The sequence below is a fragment of the Bombina bombina genome, chromosome 2 (genome assembly GCF_027579735.1).
Source record: "Bombina bombina isolate aBomBom1 chromosome 2, aBomBom1.pri, whole genome shotgun sequence".
NCBI lineage: Eukaryota > Metazoa > Chordata > Amphibia > Anura > Bombinatoridae > Bombina > Bombina bombina.
In genome coordinates this window covers 343,497,623-343,521,857 of record NC_069500.1, presented here as the reverse complement: position 1 = coordinate 343,521,857, position 24,235 = coordinate 343,497,623, and the positions used below count along the sequence as shown (strand labels likewise).

Sequence of the window (24,235 nt, the reverse complement as noted above, 5' to 3'; positions counted from 1 at the left end):
GAAATGGGATTCTGGGGGCAGTGGAGGGGAGCGGTGGAGGCTCACAACTAGGGGTGCTTAAAGATGACCGTGATGTGGTGGCAATTATAGGTTTACGAACAGGCGGAAGTAGCTTATCTGGAACGACTTGTTAATGTTGTAAGTTCTTATTTGATGTTTCAAGTTTAAGAGTGTTTTTAATGATGTGATTGGTCATTTATATAGAACTGGGGAGTCCCTCCCTTTGTTCTCCACAAACTTTATCAACCATTCATTTGTCCTTTACTAATATGCCTGATGGCCTTTAAGATAACCACAGTGCTACTGGGGCAGTATAACTACCCAAACAAAAACTAGGACATGGAAGATGGAACCCGATGTAAAATGAGGACTTAAGCTTTATAATCAGAAGAATCTACTCGTTGGTACCACAGAAAGACACTGAACTCTTGCCATAACCATGTTCCATTTCAACCAATTACTTGTAAAGGCCAGATGACCAGCAGATGGCTAATTATGATTGTTATGTTCTGTATTTTAACTTTTAAATGCTCAATAAAAAAGATTTAATCTAAACAAACATAACATCTTATCCAGGTTATCAGAAAAAAGAAGCCTCAGAGAGTTAGCAATTGCACTTGAGAAAAACAAGCTATATAAAGTATCTGGGATAGGTTGATTGCTGGATAGTGAACCCTGGTCTCTTAAAGTGAGTAGCAAGTGTCATTTTACTTGCTCATCAGTTCATTATTTCTCAAACACATTCATTTATGAGTCCACAGAGCAAACAAATACATGTCCATTGGAGCTGATCAGAGTTTATTAGTCCACAGGGCCTAGAAGTAAAAGACTCATTATTCCTAAAGGGAACGACTGTAATGAGTGTATGAGCCCGCCAGATCTATGAGTTATATTTATACATATTGGTGTGAGTGTACTATGCCTTAAAGGGACAGTAAGGACCTTGAGATTTTTATATAAAATGTTAGGTTATGTACATTGAAACAGCTTTGCAATAAACTTTCATTATTTATTGTGCCCCTTTTCATCTAATTTAGCCCTAACAATTGTAAATTTTCGAATTCATAATCCGAAATGCACCCTGCTGACGTCTCAAGGCTAAATCTACTACATATATGTCCCTAATTGGCTTTAACTGATAAGAACTGCAAAACAATGCATTTTATACTATCATTGTGACCATGGCAAGCCTTGGTGTCTGCAGAATCATGCTCAGATTAGCTTCATCATATAAGGCAAATTGTGGGTGGTGCTGGCTATTGAAAAAAACAGGATATAAATTTGCTTTAAAAACATTTAGACTTGGATGATATGCTATTCTATAGCAACAGAACAAAAATGTATTGTAATTACAGAGTGTTTACTGTCCCTTTAAAAACACATTCACATATTATTTTTCAACATATTTGCATATTATATATGACTAATTAAGCACTACATTGCACACAAAATAAATGTTCTAAATGTATTTACAACTGTTATTTCAATAGCAAACTTCACATTGATATGTAGCCCTGCAGACAACCTCTCTTAAAGTGCATGTTTATCTTATCTCCTCTCCTATGGGCAGATTTAACAGAGCACTAATTAATCAATTAATATGTAGCAGTGTTCTCAACATAAAATTTAGCATGCTGTTGGTATTATGAAGTAGCTGGGTTGGGGCAGTATAATACTTTGAAATATCATACCATTTTCTGTAAGTTATACGTTAGCTACAATATCAAAAAGCACAAATTTATTGCATAATTTAACATAAACTGATTTTAGCTTATTCTAGCTAAACATTGCCTTAAATTTTAGCCGGGTGGTGGGTGAAATTATCGGTTAGTGTGCACATTAAGAGTCAGATTACGAGTTGAGAAGTAGTTTTCTCTCGTGTTCGAGAATTAAAACCGTTATAAGTAATTTTTTTGTGCTCAGAGATTCGCGCTCATATTGCGAGTTGAAAGTAAAAAGTTTGCATTCTCGAATTCGTAAAGCCTCGGTAACAAATAGACTTTGAAAAGTAGCAAATGTAAAATCACATAGCAGAACATGTTCTATTTATTCTTAAAGAGATATTTAAATATATATCTGATAGATTTCTGCACAAACACACACACAATTATATATAGGTTCTTAAAGGTCCAAGAAGAAGCCACAGCTCTAGTGGAATGAGCCGTTATCCTCTCAGGAGGATGATGTCCCGCTGTCTCGTAAGCTAAGTGAATGACACTCCTTAACCAAAAAGATAGGGAAGTCGAAGTAGCCTTCTGCCTCTTACGTTTCCCCGAATAGACAATAAACAAAGAGGAAGATTGTCTAAACTCCTTAGTAGCCTAAAGAAAGAACTTCAAGGCGCAAACCACATCCAAATAGTGAATCAAACGACACAAGGAAGGAACCACAATCTCTTGATTGATGTTGCGATCAGACACAACCTTAGGAAGAAAACCTAATTTAGTACGTAAAACTGCCTTATCTGCATGAAAAATCAGATAAGGGAACTAACACCGCAAAGCAAAGAGACAATTTAAAGTCAACGGAATGCAGAGGTTCAAACGGAGCCTGTTGCAAAACACAAAGAACAATATTTAGGCTCCAATGTGGATCCCCAGATCTAAGCACAGGTCTGATTCTAATTAGAGCCTTAACAAGGACTGCACGTCTGGAAGCTCAGCCAGCCTCTTGTGAAATAAAACCGACAGGGCCGAAATCTGTCCTTTCAGGGAACTAGCAGAAAAGCCCTTCTTCAATCCATCCTGGAGAAAAGATAAGTACTGGCAACCTTACCTCTGTGCCAGGAAAAACCATGCTCTTCACACCAGAATAAGTAGGTCCTCCACCCTTCGTGGTAGATACGCTGAGTAACTGGTTTACGAGCATGAATAAGAGTATCAATGACAATCTCAGAGAAACCTCTTTGAGGCTGACTACGTGGAGATCGAACACTTAGTCTTAGCTAAGAGAATTTAGCTTTTTATGAACAAATGGACCTTGTAACAGCAGGTCTCTGCGACAAGGTAACTTCCACAGGGGAGATGAGGACATACCTACCAGATCCGCAAACCACGTCCTTCGCGACCACAATGGAGCAATCAGGATTACTGATTACTGGGCCACCACTGGAGGAAGAAGTGAAAATGGAGGAAAAAGATATATGAGTTTGAACCTCCAGGGCACTGCTAGTGCAACTATTAGATCCGCTTGGGGATCCCTCGACCTCCACCCGTACTAGGGTAGCTTGGTATTGAGACGGGACACCATGAGATCAATCTCTGGCGTCCCCCACTTGCTGCATATCTCTGCAAACACCTTGGGATGGAGAGACCAGTCCCCCCAGTTGTCCACACCCGGAATGTGGATTGCTGACAGCGAATAGCTGTGGGCCTCCGCCCACTCCAGAATCTGAGATACTTCCATTTATCGCCAAGGAACTTCTCGTTCCCCCCCTGATGGTTGATGTAAGTCACTGAGGATATATTGTCCGATTGAAATCTGATAAACTGGGATTAACCCAGAAGTGGCCAAGCCTTCAAGGCATTAAAGATCGCCGAAGTTCCAAAATTGATCGGGAGGGAGGACTCCTCCTAAGTCCACAACCCCTGTGCCTTCCTGGCACCCAAACATCTCCCCATCCGGATAGGCATGTGTTCGTAGTCACAATCTCCCAGGATGGTCTTAAGAAGCAAGATGATCTGGACAGAGCCACCAAGGGAGCGATTCTCTCGACCGTCTGTCTAATACAATCTGTAGAGACAGATCAGAATGATCGGCGTTCCACTGTTTTAGCATGCACAGTTGTAAAGGTCTGAGACGGAACCTGGCAAAAGGAATGATGTCCATGCAGGACACCATGAGACCATTTACCTCCATACACTGAGCCTCAGAAGGACTCAAGGAGGTCTGGATGGCAAGACATGCCGAAGTTAGCTTGCAACGTCTCTGGTCTGTTTGAAATATCCTCATGGATATGGAGTCTATTATAGCACCCAGGAATTCCACCCTGGTACATGGGATAAGAGAACTCTTTTCCAAGTTATCTTCCATCCATGTGATCGAAGAAGACTGAGAAGGGACTTTAAGTATTCTTGCGTAAGACGACAAGATGTTGCTTGCACCAGTATATCGTCCAAGTTTGGGGCTACTGTAATACCCTGAGTTCTGGCAACAGCTAGAAGAGCCCCCAGAACCTTCGTAAAGATTCTTGGAGCAGTAGCTAGGCCAAACAGAAGGGCAATGAACTGGAAGTACTGGTCCAGGAATGCAAACCTCAGGAACTGAAAGTGTTCCTTGTGGATTGGAACATGAAGGTAAGTGTCCTTCAGATCATAAACTGGCCTTCCTGAACTAAAGGAAGGATGGACCTTATCGTCTCCATCTTGAAGGAAGGGACACTGAGAAATTTGTTTAAGCACTAGGTTTAGAATTGGGCGGAAACTTCCCTCCTTCTTCGGGACCACAAAAAGGTTTGAATACAACTTCAAACCTCTTTCTTCGATAGGCACCGGGACAACAACTCCTAAGGAGGATAGGTCTGAACGCACCCTAGAAAGGCATCCCTTGTTTCTGGTCTGTAGACAGGTTCGAGAGTAGGAATCTGCCCCTGGACGGATGAGATTTGAAAACTATCTTGTATTCCTGAGTACGACCTCCAGGACCCACGGATCCTGTACGGCCCTGAACCAAGCGTCTGAAAAAAGAGACAGTTTGCCCCCTACACAATCCGATTTGTTTTCAGCTGGCTTCTTATTCTGCTTGGACTTATTCCAGGACTGAGCCGGCTTTCAAGAACTCTTGGGTTGCTCGGGAATGGAGGAGGAATGTTGTCATTGGGATTTGTCAGAACAAAAGGAACTAAAAATAGAAGATTGTCGTCCCTTAGACTTGTTCTTCTTCTCTTGCGGTAGGAAGGCACCCTTGCCTCTGGTAACCGTAAATAATAGAGTCCAGGCCTGGACCAAATAAAATCTTTCCCTTGAAGGGAAGAGAAAGGAGTCTAGACTTAGAAGTCATATCCGCAGACCAAGACTTTAACCAGAGCGCCCGGCGGGCTAGGACCAGAGGTATTTGCATTTAGGTGAATAATTTGAATGTTCGCATCACAAATAAAAGAATTAGCAATTCTCAGAGCTTTAATTCTGTCTTGAATATCCTCGAGGGGAGACTCCACATCAATGAGTTCTGACAAAGAGTCACACCAGTAGGTAGCTGCTACGGCAACCGCAGCAACTGCAGCCTCCGGTTGAAATAAAAATCCGTATGCTGAAACATCTTTCTCAGAAAAGTTTCCATTTTCTTATCCATCGGCTCTCTGAACAAAGAACTATCCTCAAGAGGTATAGTAGTACGTTTAGCAAGCGTAGAGATAGCACCATCCACCTTAGGAATGGAGCCCCACAAATCCAGTTGAGAGTCCGGGACCCGGAACAACTTTTTAAAAGTAAACAAGGCGGAAAAGGAAGATCCAATTCTTTCCCATTCGTTGTTAAAAATGTCCGCCATCTTAACCGGCACAGGAAAAGTCAAAGGAACTTTCCTGTCTTTGTGTACTCTGTCTAATTTAGGTATCATAGGTTCTTCAGGCAGCGCGGCCTCTGGAACCTCTAACGTAGACAGAACCTCCTTTAATAAAAAAATGCTAGTGCTCAATTTTAAATCTAAAGGACGGTTCCTCCGCAGCAGGAGGCTTAGATGCTAAGGACTCCGACCCAGAAAGTTCACCCTCTGAAGCTAAAGAGGTTAACTCATCATCAGATAACGGGACATAATAACTAAATCCGATAAATAATTAGATGACTCCGGGTCAGGAGAGCTATGATTAACCTTTCTCTTGCATTTGTTAGAGCAAGGTAATGCACTGAGGGCCGCAGACACCGCCGTTTGTAACTGCGCGGCAAAGTCTGCAGGAAGAAGGCCCCCTCCGGATGAAGGATTAGATGTGCTACGTGGGACCGCATGTGGAGTGGATAATGTAGCAAGGGTATTAATCTCACGGGACGCCAAGTCCTGAGAGGTAGAAGGCTCAGAGGGACTAATAACCTCAGCAGGCTTGTCTCCCTTCTTAGACTTTATAACAGCGGTTAAGTGAATGTAAATTTTTATGCTAAAGTGCCCGGTTTTTAAAAATTCGATTAAAAACAGGGGCACTTTAATTCATAAAAATTTACATTTCACTCGTGTTGTAAAAAAATACTTACTTTTTAATATTGACAACCGCTCCAGCTTCCCCCGCCCGTTGCAAAGCCTCTTCCTGGGTCTAAAATGAGGAATCCGGCTTCCTCCAATCACGGCGTTGAATCAGACACTGATTCCCCCGGGGGTAAAACGTGATTGGAGGATGACCGATCCATCATTTCTGACGTCAGAAATGGCTTGCGACAACCGGGGGAAGCTGGAGCAGCTGTCAAGATTAAAAGGTAAGTATTTTTTCACAACACGAGTGAAATGTAAATTTTGATGAATTAAAGTGCCCCTGTTTTTAATCGAATTTTTTAAAAACACGCACTTCAGCATCAAAATTTACATTCACTTTAAGGCATGTGGAACATAATTGAGAGGGGTCGGGAAAACCACTGCCTCCTCACAATATAAACAGGTATGATTTAGTACAGAAGAAGTACCGTCTAACATGTCAGAGTCCTCCATAACTCAGGTTATACCCACAGAAAGACACAAATAAAAACTTTTTTGTTTTTGTTTTTTTTAATAATCCCAATGGCTGGGGCACTCACCACCTCTCCTCAGGTTGAAATCTCAGCCGGAATGGAAGAAATGAACATAAACTATGCTTATCTGATAATTTCCTTTTCTTCTGATGGAAAGAGTCCACAGCTACATTCATTACTTTTGGGAAATAAGAACCTGGCCACAAGGAGGAGGCAAAGACACCCCAACCAAAGGCTTAAATACTTATCCCACTCCCCTCATCCCCCAGTCACTCTGCCGAGGAACAAGGAACAGTAGAAGAAATATCAGGGTCAAAGGTGCCAGAAGAATGATAAGGACGCCCCCCATAAAATTACGGGTGGGGAGCTGTGGACTCTTTCCATCGGAAGAAAAGGAAATTATTAGGTAAGCATAATTTATGTTTTTTATCTTAAATGGAAAGAGTTCATAGCTGCATTCATTACTTTTGAGAAAACAATACCCAAGCTATAGAGGACACTGAATGCCAAGAAGGGAGGGTACAATAGGCAGCCCATACTGAGGGCACTGGGCCTGAACCTCTACCCAATCAAAAACCCTGCTTCGTCTGAAAACCAATAACATTTTTAAAGGAAAAGCCCCAAGGACACTGACTCGCAGCTAGTCCAGAAGCCAAACTAGATACCGCAAAGCAGACTCGACTGAGCCAACAGTTCTCTAGGAGACACCGTCGCCCAACAGACGGTCCCCCACCACTCACCCCCCACTAATGAATTGCCGAAACCCCCAAGGGGACAAGGCAAAGGAGAACTGAGGAAATCGAAAGGTCCCCTAATACAAAAAAGAACACCTCCAAAAATGAGCCCAGCTCACAGAGACCCAAACAGGTTCAAACAGGAAGAGGAGGCCACGTTTATACCAAGCAACTCTTCTCTCCAACATCCTGCAAGCACTGAATGCAACTGCAAAGGCAAAGTCCCCCCAGCGTCTGAACATAGAATAGCAAAGTATTCAACCCCGAAAAACATGTAATAGACCCCGGCGAAAAACCCCAGGTTGGAGAACACAGAGTCCATAACAGGATGACACAGAGGGCACTTGCGAGGAAGAAGAAGCAGTCAAACAAGGAACAGACTGCAAAAGCCACCCCTAGACAGAGGGCATGCTCCAGGCAACCAAAGCCGCCGGACCTATACAGGTCTCTAAAAGGGGGAACACAAAACCTCAATCAAGGCCCCCCGAGAAGGAGAGTATACCCTCAGAACCCGAAGGAAGAGTAGACCCTCTTCAGTAATTGATGGAGCAAGTTGAAAGGAAATTCTATATCCTAGCAGACTGAGCTAACGGATAGACTCAATAAGGCTCACACATCCAGAGGAGACTGCGACCTGAACGCAACGACTTAGACCGCTCAGCCATCCTGACCTGTAGACCCATACCCAGCTGGACCAACCCAGCGATCCAAAATAGGGGAACAGAAGAATCCTGAAACTGGTACAGGAACGAGCATAAGGATAGCACAGCCATCCCCACAGAGTACAAGTACGACAAGGCCATAGACCTAAGGATCTAGCAAAATAAAGGCCTAACAAGTCTGACTTGGAGCCAGCAAGACCCCAGGGGGAACCAATTGCACCTGTGCACCTCCCATCCAGGAGAAGCCCCAAGAAAGGACTCCATCTCCATAGGGAGGAGAATATCCCCTAAATAAGGCCGGAAGGGCAATAACTGTCCTCAAGGCCCAAAGCCACCAGCTAATGGGAAGATAAATCCCCAACACAAAGGTCCTAGAAGAACCCCCCTACAAGTAGCTTGCCAAGCAGAGGCACAGCCAACCCATTCGCCTGCAGAGCATCAAATCCACGGGTACACTGGCAAGCTGACCAGGGGAATACAACCCTAAGGCGCACCAGAAATTGGACATCCAGCGCCCGCAGCTGGGTATGAACCAACAACCCTTGAGGTGCAAGCCACACAGCTAACCACTAGATGACATGGGCTACTCTGTTGCAAAGAGTAATAAATACTCCGAAAACCTGGCCAACCATGACCAGGTCAGGTAGATGGAGCAAGGACATAGCCCAAGTTCCCACTACTGTGGAACACCCCGACCAGCCCTGAGATCCAAGACTCCAAAACAACCCAAGACTGGGTCAGGAAAAAGGTCAAGCGAAGCCTCAGCAACCGGAAGTCTCAGGAGAAAAACAGGTCCGGGCACCGAATAGTTCAGGCAACCTTACCCTAGAACTAAACACCCCAACTGGAAAAGGCTAGACACAAGGGATATGAATGCATATCCAGAGAATAAGGATAGCGAGAAGAATTCGAAAGCCCTGACCAAGGAAGGAACCGACCCTAGCCAAAGTCCAACACTCCAAGGAGCAAGGCTAGAAGTCTTATAAAGAGACCTCTTAAGGCCTCAGGACAAAATAAGGGAAACGTCCAGGTAAAAAAATCCCTCTAGCAGGGCTAGTCTCCCCATCACCTCCAAACCAGCAGAGGACACAAGGAGGAAAAAAGGCGCTAAGCCTTCCCAGCTTCAATAAATGCCAAGCTAAACAAAGTCCCCACAGGAATCAACCATCACCAGGAAATACAGATCCCTAAAAAGAGATCCAACTCACTGGGACAATGGAAGGAGACCCAAAGGTCTCCACTCAGACAGTACACGTCAAGAGTAAGAGCATCACTCAAACAGACAGAACACGTCAAAAGTAAGAGCAGTATCTAGATACACTATAAAAAGCGTATGCGCACACCTGCAAGGTGCCAAGAGCTGTAACTGGTTTCAAACTGAAAAACCTTCCACGTGCTAGACAGCCTAATCTGATACAAGCTGTTGGATCAGGTCCCCAAGGGCAATCCAGAGCCCTGAAACTGAAGGCCAAACCGCTCAAACTGTGGCAATAGGGCACTAAGCCCTCCAACCCTCCCCCGGGGGAGGTAAACACTAGGTTCTGATGGTATCAGATGTCAGAGTGACGCAGCAGAAAAACTCCCCTGACCAGGTCACTTATGACTGAAGGCTATAAGGACTAAAAGAATCCATCCCGCCTTACAGACCCACAGGTCCTTTCGAATGCTTAGTTGAACATGAAAACCAATAAAAACCTGAGCACTCTGCACTTCTACCATACCAGACGAGCAGAACAGCGCCACGTGTCTGAACAGTCGCAAGATCCAACAAACCCAACAGGACCAGCCTGCACTTAGGGTCCTAACTGGTAAGCTGCCAAATTGTTCCTCATAGTGGAAAAAAAGAAAATAGACATTTTAACATAGGACTAACGTGTCCAAAACAACTTCCGAAGAAGAACAAAGAGTATCAATCCCAGAAGGTTCCCGAAGGAAACAAAACCAAAATAAAAGATATCCCATCGGATACAAATAAAATATAAGGCAACACGGAGGTTAGCGCCCAAAAAGACACAGGCCTACTGCAGGACCAGCCAAACGGAGCCCTATCTTCCAAAAAACTGGGAAATATCTCAATCAAATGTCAATCAGGAGATTACTTCATCCCCACATGTCTAATGAGGTGCACCATTTGAATTAGCAGACTGAAAATCCCAGTATCTGTTAACGATAGGGTCATTCAATAACTGAAAAACATGTCTGAGCAATACGCGAAGTCGCACAATCCTGTAACGAAAGGCACAACACTCAGGGACAGTCACACCCGCAGGGAACTGTAGAGGCCCTCCACAAGGCGGAAGGCCTGGGACAATATAGCACAAGCACATTCTCAAATAAACGTCTGGACTCGCCAACATTATGTGGGGGAGAAAAACACCCCACCCTGCATGGAGGAATCAGAAACTGGGTTACTCGCAGAAGTATGAATTGTTAGGGAACTCGCCTCTCAGAGAACAGGACCCCCAGAGGCGGATGGCTCAGCTGTCCCTTGATTCCCCGAGCCCGAGGAACAAGGCGCTCTAAAATGGCATACGGAACAAAACTGGTTGACATGTGCCAACAAGGCCAGTCTGGATTTGTCACCGGACACAGAATCTGAATCTGAAATCAAAATAGTCTCAGTATCCTGAGAATCTGAAATTAGCACAGTCTCAGCATCAGAATCCTCCATAACTGGTAGAGGATATATAAATATGGACTTAAGTAGTAAAACAGCACCTGACACCCACAATGGCTGGGGCACTCACCACCTCCTATGACCAGACCCCTGCGTACTAGAATATTTCCTTCGCCGCACAATCAGTAATGCAGAAATGGAAAACGGAACTGAACCACGCCCGACACAAGGTGAACCGTACAGTCCAAAATAAGCACGCCCAACCAAAAGGCTGCGTCACTTCCAAAGGCCTCAATGTTCCAAACCACAAGCCCATAAGCATCACACATAAGCAGGTTGAATCACATAACAAACTTGATTATAAACTCCCCTGTTCAATAACCCCCATTTAGTAGATATTAACCCTCGATTCCAAGATACTAAAAGAGACTCACTGAGACCCTTGTGATAAGATAGACCCACAAGGTGGTAGCCTCTCGGAAAAACATTCACATTACAGTATATGAGAAATAAAGTAAAATAAAACGATATTACCAGAATCTAGGTCGTGGAACAGGAACACGGCCTTTCAAGTGTGACGGATAGTAGCATCGCCTCCGCCATGGACTTGAGAGAAGAAAGCAGGCAGCGGAGCGAAGTTCGACAACGCCGATTGCTTGAGGAGCTGTTAACATGAGTCGGGATGGTTTCGCAGAAAGAATCTCCCTGCATCTCCAGAATCTAACTTTCATCCAAGCCCTCACTGAGAGACTGACAGGACTACTTAAAAATCCTGTCCCATGCCGAAGAGTCAAAAAACAAAAATTTAAAATTCTAACACTTCTCTGCCATGACTGGGGGATGAGGGGAGTGGGAGGAGTATTTAAGCCTTTGGCTGGGGGGTCTTTGCCTCCTCCTGGTGGCCAGGTTCTTATTTCCCAAAATTAATGAATGCAGCTGTGGACTCTTTCCATTTAGGAAGAAAAAGTACAGCAAGTTAATAGGAGCTGTGCAACACTTTTAAAACCGAAAGTGAAACCTGTTTGTTCCAGGCAAAAACACAGTCTATGAGCCCAGAAAATAAAATCACACAAAACAGCATGTAAATAATTAATACACTGTTTAATTAACCCCAACTGTTCAATAAACTCCCCCTCAGAGGATATTAACCCTGGATCTTATCAAGGTATAAAGGAGCCACACTGTGACCCTGTTATAGCATTTTATGTGTAAAAAAATGAAACAATCTTATCTCCAGGATCCATGCTGTGGAACAGAACACAGCTTCTCAAGTGTGACAGTCTTATAGCAGCGCTCCTGACATGGACTTGAGTGAGAGAAAGCAGGCAGTGAAACTCGTCAACACTGATTACTTAGGACCTGTTAGCAGTAGTCTGGATGGTTTCACAGAAAAACTTTCCCTGCATCTCCAGACTCTAACTTTCATCAATACTCTCAATGATTGGTTGACATGACTACTTAAAACTCCAGTCCTATCTCAAAGGGCAGATACCCTTTTTTCAGGACTCTCCGAATCTTCTGACACTTCTCTGCCACCTCCTATCGTGACGAAAGGCAAAGAATGACTGGGGTAATGAGGAAGTAGGAGGGATATTTAAGCCTTTGGCTGGTGTGTCTTTGCCTCCTCCTGGTGGCCAGGTGTTGTATTTCCCAACAGTAAGGAATGAAGCCGTGGACTCTCCCTATCTTAGGAAGGAAATATGATTTTACATGTTTTCAGCTTTTTGACTACAAAGCTTCTCGAAAAGCTAGTATATGCACGCCTATCCTATTTCCTTACATTAAACTCCCTCCTTGACCCACTGCAATCTGGATTTCTTCCCCATCGTTTCACAGAGACAGCAATCGTTAAGGTTACCAATGACCTACTTACAGCAAAATCAAAAGGCCACTTCTCTCTGCTTATCCTCCTTGATCTGTCCGCAACCTTTGATACTGTTGACCACCCTCTTTTGCTCCAAAGCCTCCAATCCTTCGGCATTTGTGACACAGCCCTCTCGTAATTCTCTCCCTAACTGTCAAACTGTACCTTTAGTGTAGCCTTCTCTGGGGCCTCCTCTGTCCCGTCACCACTTTCTGTTGGGGTACTGCAAGGCTCTGTCCTCGGTCCCCTTCTCTTCTCAATCTACACGTCATCATTAGGTTCCCTAATAGTCCCACAGGTTCCAATATCATTTGTATCCTATTGACACCCAAATCTTCTTCTCTGCACCAGACCTATCTCCTTCCTTGCTAACCTGTGTCACTAACTGTCTTTTTCACATCTCTTACTGGAGGTCCTCTCACTACGTCAAGCTAAATCTCTCCAAAACTGAGCTCCTTATTTTTCCTCCTTCTTCCAAAATCTCCACCCCCAATCTCTCTATAACTGTAGACAACTCCATTATTACTGCTTCTGCATGCCCGATGTCTTGAGGTCACACTTGACTCAGATCTTTCTTTCACTCCTCACATTCAGTCCCCAGCTAAATCCTGCCGCTTCCACCTTAAAAACATTTCTAAAATTAGACATTTCCTTACACAAGACACCACTAAGATTTTAATCCACTCTCTCATCCTTTCCCACCTCGATTACTGCAACTCTGTCCTCTCTGGTCTCCCCAGCTGCCGCCTAGCTCCTTTACAATCCATAATGAATGCCTCTGCCAGGCTCATCTTCCTTACACGTCGCTCTTCATCTGCTGCACCTCTCTGCCAATCCCTTCACTGGCTTCCTCTTGCCTCCAGGAATAAACACAACATTCTCACTCTGACATACAAAGTCCTCAACTGCACTGCTCCCTCCTATATCTCAGACCTTGTCTCCAGATACTCTCCCTCCCGTCCCCTTCGCTCTGCTCATGATCTCCTACTCTCCTCCTTTCTTGTTACCTTCTCACACTCCCGCTTACAGGACTTCTCCAGACTGGCTCCCATCTTGTGGAACTCTGCCTCGCTCCACAAGACTCTCCCCTAGTTTTGAAAACTTCATGCGCTCCCTTAAGACTCTACTGTTCAGGAATGCATACAACCTACACTAACCTTTCTTTATACTGTTTCCTCTCCTCCATTGCTATCCCCTTGAACCCCCTTAGCATGTAAGCCTAAGAGCCATGCTGTTTTTTGATTACCTTCTTTAGAGCTAACTACAACAGTGCAACTCTTTGCAGGGCCCTCTACCCGTCTGATCCCTATAAATGTTTCCTTGTATTCCGCCTATGTTTATAGCGCTGCAGAATCTGTTGGCGCTCTACAAATAACCGATAATAATAATTATTATTTTTTTCTTACACTTGAGACCTCATATGTTTGAGATCTAATTTTTATTAGAGTGTTACTGTACTTTTAAATGTATTTTTGATGTGTTTTGTTACACTTTTTATTCAAGTGTAACAGTTAACCAGAGCTCTAAAGTCACGGTAATAATTCTAGCGTAAATTGTGATTGCGCTTATGCGTTCGCATTTAATTTCAACTTGTAATACTAGTGGAATTTAACTTGTGTGCAAACATTCACAAAAACTCGATATCGCCTGCGTGCAAATTATATCGCTCCTCTCATAATTTAGCCATAAATAGGGAGTACAATGTGGACCATGTTGCAGGGTAATTGTACATTAGGGTGACCAGAAGACCTGTTTTAAACATGATTGTCCAGTTTTTTTTTTATACACTGTACCAGTGTGTCCCCAGAAGTTTTCGAAGGGACTCAAAAATGTCCAGTTTTTTTTAATGACTAGTGGTCACTATATATGCCCATTGGTTACGCTATTTGTCTGTAAGACTTGCACTGGTATTTTTATGTAGCTCCGCACCAGGGTACTCCATTTCCCTGCATGCTGTAGATGCTGTCAAAAAGGTAAGCAGACTAAACCCCACCTCCCAGGCATGTCCATCATATTTCTGGGAGGTGGGGTCCAGTCTGCTCACCTTTTTGACAGTATTTGATTGGAGTGGAAGCAGAGGCAGGCGGCTTGTGAGGAAATAATAGAGACAGTTGAGATTTGAGCAGTGAGTGCAGAGACAGAGCTGAGCAGCAGAAGAAGAAGAGACAGAGCTGGGCAGCAGTGAGCCCAGAGACACAGCTGAGCAGCAGAAGAAGGAGAGACAGAGCTGGGCAGCAGTGAGTGCAGAGATAGATTTGAGCAGCAGTAAGTGCAGAGACAGAGCTAGAGCTGAGCAGCAGTGAGTGCAGAGACAGCTGATCAATCTAGGGCAAGATTACATATGCGGCGCAGGCTTCAGCGTAACTGCTGAAACCCTCGTCGCCCATAATCTCCCCTTGCACATCGGGGAATCACATAAACTAGCGTTGTCCAGAAATGTGCGTAAATACAAATTTCTGGAGTCACCAGTGGCTTACGGAACGTTAGAAACTGCCGACGCCTAAGAAAATAAAAAAAAAGTTAAATCTCCCATAAAAGTCTAACACGCCTCCTAAAAATAAACCCGACACATAAAAACTCCTATATCCTCAATCCCCCCACATCGCAACTAATAATAAAAGTATTAACTCCTAAACCGACAACCCCCACAACGCAATATGCCTATTTAAAGTATTAACCCCTAATCCGCCATTCACCCACATTGCGATCTCACTAATATATGTATTAACCCCTAAATCGCCATTAACCCACATCGCAATTAACCTAATTAATCTAATAACCCCTAAACCACCAAAACCCCACAACGCAATCAACCTATTTAAATTACTATGCCCCCTAACCTAACAGCCCCTAAATGAACCCCAATTACCTAAATTAAAAAATACTAAGTTACAATTAAAAAAAAACCCTACTTTAAAAATAAAAAAAACTAAGTTGAAATTAATCTAAAATTACAAAAAAATTAAAATACTGTTTCCCCTCAAACAGTAAAAACCCCCACCCACCAAACCCCCCAAAATAAAAACACCTAACACTAAAAAATACTAAACTACCTATTGCCCCTACAGGGGCATTTTTATGGGCATTGCCCTTAAAAGGGCATTCAGCTCTTTTACTGCCCTTAAAAGGGCATTCGGCTCTTTTACAAGTGCCCAAAATCCCTATTCTAAAAAATAAAAGAAATACTAACTATAAGCCCCAAATAGGTACTTGGAACCGGCGACATCTTCCATCTTCATCCAGGACCAAGCCGGCATGAAGCGGAGATCACCGCGGAACTGAAGACTGGCGACCGCGTAGCCATGGATCGTGGATGATCCTCTTTGTACGATCACTATTGGCTGTTCAAATCAGCCAATCGGATTTCAGTAGCTCTCATCCTATTGGCTGATTTGAATTTGAAGATTCAAATTAGCCAATAGGAATGCAAGTGATGCCATATTTAAACGAGTAACTTGTATTCAATATTCAGTGTACGGCGGTGATCATACGAAGAGGATACGCTCCATGGCTTTATGTAATGTTAGATTTTTTTATTTTTCGTAATTTTAGATTAATTTCAATTTAGTTTTTTTTTTTAAAGTAGATTTTTTATTTTAATTGTAATTTATTATTTTATGTAATTTGGGGTTAATTTAGGGGGTCTTAGTAATTAACTTAGGTTGATTGCGATGTGGAAGTTTGGCGGTTTAGGGGTTAATAGATTAATTAGGTTAATTGTGATGTAGGTGAATGGTGGATTAGGGGTTAATAGATTAATTAGGTCAATTGTGATGTGGGTGAATGGCGGATTAGGGGTTAATAGTTTTATTCGGTAGATTGCGATGTGGGTGAATGGTGGATTAGGGGTTAATACATTTATTAGGTTTATTGCGATGTGGGTGAATGGCCAATTAGATGTGGGTGAATGGCCGATTAGGGGTTAATACATATATTAGGTTTATTGCGATGTGGGTTAATGGGGTAATAGTTTTATTAGTTATTGCGGTGGCGGTTGGCGGTTGACAGGTATATAGATATTGCGCATGCGCTAGGTGTTAGTTAATATTTTCAGCCAGTTACGGTAGTTACGGTGCTCACATTTTCAGCGCAAGGCTTGCTGCGCCTGCCTTTGTGTAGGAAGGTGAAAATGGAGTAAAATGTCTTAATTTTCGCCGTGTAAGTCCTTGCGCTCAATAGGTGATACCGATTTGCAACGCGGTTCTATGTTAGCTTATGGGAGTAAAAATTGCGGGCGACAGATGAAATATACGCGCTGTATTAAAAAGCGGCGCCGTATATGTGATATTAAAACCGCGTAAAAAACTTATGTAATCTTGCCTCTAGTAGTCAAAATATTCATCCTTTGGTTTTGAGTTTGTTGTATGTTGTCAATGAAGTGTCCCATTTTTTTCTTCCTCAGGTCTGGTCGCCCCATTGTACAGAGTCCTGCAGGATGCACTTTAGCCACACTAAGGGCAGTGGGTAAAAAAAAAAAAAAACTATTACGCACTTATGTATTAATTTCTCACAAATCCAAATGCTTTATAGATCTTCTCTTTCTCAATTTTTTACTGTCCCTGTTTAGCTCCTGATTGCTGCTCAGCACAGAAGACTCACTGCATTTTAATGAGACATCCCAACATGCAAAAACTCATTTCAGGGAGGTGACCCTCCCCTCGTGCCCCCCTGCCCCAATTCAGAATTCCTCAGTCCTCTGATTATGACATAGTTGAAAATGTTATCACAAAAAGTGAGTAAAAAAGATGAACCTTGCATGTATAAATATATATATAAATATATAACCATTTTATAGCTATAGTATGGGAGTATGCACAATATAGAGTATGGGAGTCTGCACAATATAAAGTTTGGGAGTCTGCACAATATGGAGCCTGCACAATATACAGTATGGGAGTCTGCACAATATGGAGGGTATGGGAATCTGCACAATATAATGCTTGGGAGTCTGCACAATATGGAGGGTATGGGAATCTGCACAATATAAAGTTTGGGAGTCTGCACAATATAGAGAGTATGGGAGTCTGCACATATCACCTATATATAAATATATATATCAGGTCTGCTATGTCTCGCACCGCACTAGAGTTCAGGAAGGAGGAGAAAAGACCAGAGAGGATCGCAGTAACTATTTACATTGAGCAACAACAGAATAGTGACACCTACAGGTAGGAATGAAATGTGCATGCAAAAATTAGATTTTCTCTGGCACGCTCTTTCTGGGATTTTGTGTTTAATTTGCGGGTGTCAGGGAGCCGCTATTTCAATGTGGGAGTCTCCCGGAACTTCTGGGAGAGTTGGGATGTCAATGCAAAAAGCTAGTTCAGGTATTTTGTGTAGCTTCTAATATCCCTAGGCATCCTACAAAGACTATCTGTTTCAGTTCTAAAATGCAAATATTTGCTATATTTTACACAGGATAACTCATAACCTAGAATATGAATATAATGATTCTAATGGGGTTTTATTTATCATTTGCAATCTTACCTCAGCCTGGAAGCTCTTCAGTACTGGAGCCACCATTTCCCTGATTTCCTGGGGGGGGGGGGGGGGGGGAGAGGACAAATAAGAAAACAAATACAGTCAGAAATACTGGGAAAAAAGGGGAATAAAAACCATATCAAACATTATAGACAAATAAAAACACAATGAAAGAGAGAGATAAAGTAAAAGAGACACAGAAGAAAGAAAAAAATACAGGGGGCAAAATATAGTCTGGAAAAAAATTAAAGAGAAACTAAAACACACCCCTGTATAAGTTGTCACGCTTTTCCTTAGAAAATACTATTCAATTGTTCCTGAACAGCGAGGTCTCTCTGGGAGTTTTCTTCTAGACAGGCATAGTCTCAGTAGTAATTCCCAATACAATAAATAAAGGAAAAGTATCTACAAAATGATTCTACAGATACCCTCTAAGAGAAATAAAACAATAGGGGAAAAAATGAAACAGAACCTCAAATACAGTCTGCACAATAAACCCTTGAGCACTTAGCAATATTCAAAAGCAGTGTAACTTTATAAAACACTGTTCCAGTTTTTCTTCAGTTTAAAATAATTGAAGAGAAAAATATATAAAGGAGACTACAGTTTTGCCAAGGGGGCAAGCAAAACATTAAACTCTAAGCATTTTTTAATTATTTTCTTTTACAGCAAAAGGGTTAAAGGGGAGTTATCAAAAAATCTGTAAGCTATACCTCTGGGACATTTTTCTTAAACTCCCGGCTGAGTTCAATAAGCCGCTTGTGAGAATGTTCGCTCTCTTCCTGCCGAGCAGCAAGCTCTGATGCGAGAGAATTCAACTCTTTCTGCAACAAAGAAAGAAAAATGGAGAGGATGGTTTTTTTGTGTGTTTTTTTGTTAAATATCATCATACATAACCCATCTCATGTAAGTTTGCAAACTTTCAATTCCAAGAGACAGCCGCAATATTGACTGCAAGCATGAATTATTTAAGGATGAAAACTATGTATTCAATGCAAAATCATAGCAGCTTTTAGAGAATGAGATGCTGCTGTGATCAATATGCCTCTCAGAGTCACTTTCAAAAGGTAGAAAAGAATAAGTTCACTGGTAACTTTTTTTCTGAAAAATGGTGCAGGATACAATATACCTTTCCTCAAGATTTAATGCAAAGAAAGCTGTTCTGCCAGATAAGATATATCAACAAGAGGGAATGGATCCAGCCGTGACTTACTTATGCTTAAGTGTCCATAAATAAGCTTTTTAAGGATATATATGTCTTTTTAATTTCTGCACAATGTGGGAAAAAAGAATGTGCCAACATACAGTAAATTGACCTCATATGATTTACAAATTATATCGCAGCAGTTCACAGCAAGTGCAGGAAATGTTTAAAGGGACAGTCAACCCAAAAATTAATATTACTTATTTAGATTAGTTAATTAGCGATTTGTACAGCCAACTGTAGCCCAATTTTCATCTAAATAAATTTTGCCAGTAAATAAACTTACTAGTTCTCAGCTGACCCCTCCTTCTCTGACGTCTCCCAAAGCTTCCACTACAGGATCCTGTCGATCCTGCGCGTTCCTATGTCTCCCTCATGCGCAATGCACTGGAAGAGGGGTATGTTACTGTTAAATGTAACAGCCACATATAAACTATTCTCAAATGCCACAATAACGTTACTCGATCTCCATAGCAACATGCAGATGCTTTATCTGTGCCTCTACCAAACTTCCCTCAGCACTACCCACTCTATTTTTGATTGGCCATTGCTACTATCAATAGTTCACATTTGACTCTAATTGGCTATCCTTATTAAAACAAACTTTGAGTGTAATATCAGGTATAAAGTTCTAAAAGAAGCCGTTGCTGTGACAACAACAGTTTAACCCACGCTCCTCCAGAACTATAGAACACTGGATTTTAATTGGTTTCAGGGGACATTTAAGGGCAAGACCTACTCAGTAAGTGGCGCAGCCGGTTATCCCTCGCCACTGGCGGGCTATTCAGCGGGTTAGGGTGAGCAGGTACAGATTGGAAAACAGCGAGTGTGTGTGAAAAAGGGGCATCAGCAAGCTATCTATTGGATCAAAATCCTGTAAAGGAGAGTGATCTAGACTGGTAGGGAACCTGGATGGGCTCTGGGCGGTAGGGAGTCTAGATGGGCTCTGGGCTGGTAGGGATCCTGGATGGGCTCTGGGCTGGTAAGAAGACTGAATGGGCTACGGGCTAGTAGGGAGTCTGGATGGGATCTGAGCTGGTAGGGAGTCTAGATGGGCTCTGGGCTGGTAGGGAACCTGGATGGGCTCTGGGCCGGTAGGGAGTCTAGATGGGCTTTGGGCTGGTAGGAATCCTGGATGGGCTCTGGGCTGGTAGGAAGACTGAATGGCCTACGAGCTGGTAGGGAGTCTGGATGGGCTCTGGGCTGCTAGGGAGTCTAGATGGGCTCTGGGCTGGTAGGGATCCTGGATGGGCTCTGGGCTGGTAGGGAGACTGAATGTTTTAGTATCCTATCACGGGTTAAATATTTCTACTAATGGGTAAAACAAAATATACACACAAGACCCTATCTCTGACTCTTACTGTCACTCCAGTCACTGTCTGCCATCGCCCTCTCCTTCACAGGATTTCGATCTGATGGATAACTTGCTGATGCCCCTTTTTCACACACACTCGTTGTGTTCCAATCAGCACCTGCTTACCCAAACCTGCTGAATAGCCGCCAGCGGCAAGGGATAACCGGCTTTGCCACTTACTGTGTAGGTCTTGTCCTCAAATGTCCCCTGAAACCAATTAAAATCCAGTGTTCTACAGTTCTGGAGGAACATGGGTTAAACTGTTGTTGTCACAGCAACAGCTTCTTTTAGAACTTTATACCTGATATTACACTCAAAGTTTGTTGTAATAAGGATAGCCAATGCGAGTCAAACGTGAACTATTGATAGTAGTAATGGCCAATCAAAAATAGAGTGGGTAGTGCTGAGGGAAGTTTGGTAGAGGCACAGATAAAGCATCTGCATGTTGCTATGGAGATGGAGTAACGTTATTGTGGCATTTGAGAATAGTTTATATGTGGCTGTTACATTTAACAGTAACATACCCCTCTTCCGGCAAATTGCGCATGCGGGAGACATAGGAACATGCAGGATCGACAGGATCCTGTAGTGGAAGCTTTGGGAGACGTCAGAGAAGAAGGGGTCAGGGGGCTATTTCAAAACGGCCAGATGAGAACTAGTAAGTTTAATTACTGGCAAAATTTATTTAGATGAAAATTAGGCTACAGTTGGCTGTACAAATCATTAATTAACTAATCTAAATCAGTAATAGTAATTTTTGGGATGACTTTCCCTTTAAAGCAGATTCCTACAATCTTGCATTAGCGCCATCACCTTTTTTATTTCATAGGGAAAAACAAGTTGCTTTGCTTTTAATATTTGTATTAGAGCACAACGTTATCCACACTTGTCAACGCCTTTGTAAGGAACATGAAGGTTAAATAATTAATTGCATCTAAAATGTTTATGGTGGTGATTTCACTGATAAACAGTGTGAGTGTCCAAGTAAATATGAATGGAGAAACAATTTAATTTCACACACAGTATTAAAAAAAACATAAGACTAAACAGTCTATGAGACTGATGTATTTATAAGTAAGGATCACAGAGGTTTAAAGGATAATGTAAAAATGAAATGCTAATGTGTATGGGACATAAAACAAGTTGGGATGGAGACAAAATAATATAATATGTACTTTAATTACTTTACCTGCAAATTTATACTACAGTGCCTCGCCATTAACCCTTTCTTTTTAGTTTCTGGATTGTAAAGTTCTAACTCCCCCCACACAATTCCTTTTATGTCTGTATCTATGTTTATTGTTCATTTGGTAAAATGCAAATGTGAAGGATTATCTGCTGGAGCATGCCTAGAAGCTGGGAACTCAGTTGAAATACAATGCCTGTGTCTAAACACTGATAAGAGGGGCAGAGTTAGCTGCTCCAGGCAGTTTAGCTATGTCATTCATTTTGCTTGATTTTGAAAATTATTTTAAAATACTTGCCAGCAATTTTTAAAACAAAATTTATGCAAACTATTTTACATTAATTAGCCCTTTTAGGATATGTACAGATCTCAATCTGTTTTATGGCACTTTAACTATCTCTACCTTTACCCCCTCAAAAAGAGTTAAACACATAGCTAAACGTCACATTTGGAAGCCGCAAATCATTGATGCTCCTGAGCAGAAGATGGCTGGTCAATAGCCAGCCCTGCCCTTCTTGTATTGTATGTTAGAACAAACTGTACCTGTAACACATTGCCTGACATAGGCACATCCCACAACAGGACACATGTTTGTGTGTGACTTTATAGACGATACAGAACATACATAGGGGCCGATTCATCAATTGTCGGGCGGACATCGATGAATGCCTACAGCATACGCTGTCAGCATTTATCATTGCACAAGCATTTCTTGTGAACTGCTTGTGCAATGCCGCCCCCTGCACATTCGCGGCCAGTCAGCCGCTAGCAGGGGATGTTAATCATCCTGATCGTATCAGATTGGGATGATTGCTATCCGCCACCTCAGAGGTGGCAGATTAGTTAAAGAGTAGAAGTCGTAACTTTTGTTTAACTGCTGCATTCGCAGCATGATAATTTGGCCCCATATAGAAGATACAGAGCATACATACATAGGGGCTGATTTATTAAGATGCAGGCGGACATGATCCGCTGTAGCCAATCATATCCGCCTAACATTGCTAAATGCCAACAGCATACGCTGTCGGCATTTATCATTGCACAAGCAATGCTTCTTAAAGGGACATTATACACTCGTTTTTTCTTTGCATAAATGTTGTGTAGATGATCTTTTTATAAAGCCCATTAAGTTTTGGGTTTTTTAAATGGATAGTTTTGCTTATTTTTAAATAACATTGCTCTGATTTTCAGACTCCTAATCAAGCCCCAGAGTTTTAGGAGAATACCAATGTATACCGACTCCAGCTTGCTTCTGTTTGTGTAAAGGGCCTTTTCATATGCAGAGGAAGGGGTAGAGGGGAGTGTCTGATATTTCCCACTTGCAGTGGGTGCTCCAGTAACCTTTTAAACAGAGCTAAACTGGAAGCTTCTAAGTAAGTTTTTAAACGGTTTTATACTGGATTTTTATATCCGTATATGTGCATATTATTATTTATAGTAGTGTCTATTACATGAAGTTATATGAAAATTGGTGTATACTGTCCTTTTAACCGCTGCTTCTTAACTTATGTTTCCGGCAAGCCTACATGAATCTACCCCATAGACTTTATAGAAGATACAGAACATACATACATAGGGGACGATTTATCATTGGTCTGTCCGACATGATCCGCTCAGTGGATCATGTCCAACAGACATAGATGAATGCCGACAGCATACACTGTCGGCATTTATCATTGTAAAGCAGTTCTTGTGAACTGCTTGTGCAATGCCGCCCCCTGCAGATTCGCGGCCAATCAACCGCTAGCAGGGGGTGTCAATCAGCCTAATCGTATACGATAGGGCGGATTGATGTCCGCAGCCTCAGAGCAGGCAGACAAGTTATGGAGCAGCGGTCTTAAGACTGCTGCTTCATAACTGCTGTTTCCGGCGAGCCTCAGGGTTTGAGCTTGATAATTCGACCCCATAGACTTTGCAGAAGATACAGAACATACATACATAGACTTTATAAAAGAGACAGAACATACATACATAGACTTTATAAAAGAGACAGAACATACATACATAGACTTTATAAAAGAGACAGAACATACATACATAGACTTTATAAAAGAGACAGAACATACATACATAGACTTTATAGAAGATACAGAACATACATACATAGACTTTATAAAAGAGACAGAACATACATACATAGACTTTATAAAACAGACAGAACATACATACATAGACTTTATAAAAGAGACAAAACATACATACATAGACTTTATAAAAGAGACAGAACATACATACATAGACTTTATAGAAGATACAGAACATACATACATAGACTTTATAGAAGATACAGAACATACATACATAGACTTTATAAAAGAGACAGAACATACATACATAGACTTTATAAAAGAGACAGAACATACATATATAGACTTTATAAAAGAGACAGAACATACATACATAGACTTTATAAAAGAGACAGAACATACATACATAGACTTTATAGAAGATACAGAACATACATACATAGACTTTATAAAAGA

The 24,235-nt window shown here is 42.1% G+C and overlaps 1 protein-coding gene across 1 annotated transcript in view; it reads right to left on the bottom strand.

Annotated features, from left to right (window-relative positions):
* The window catches only part of LOC128646946 (homeobox protein cut-like 2), a gene marked incomplete at its 5' end in the record, with an annotated part of 296,875 nt that extends 278,019 nt beyond the window's left edge, over positions 1–18,856 (bottom strand). Inside the window, 2 exons of the mRNA XM_053699756.1 lie at positions 18,015–18,062; positions 18,722–18,856. Coding sequence (XP_053555731.1) covers positions 18,015–18,062; positions 18,722–18,856 — 183 coding nt within the window. The remainder of the gene's footprint in view (positions 1–18,014; positions 18,063–18,721) is intronic.
* Positions 18,857–24,235: the final 5,379 nt, after the last annotated feature.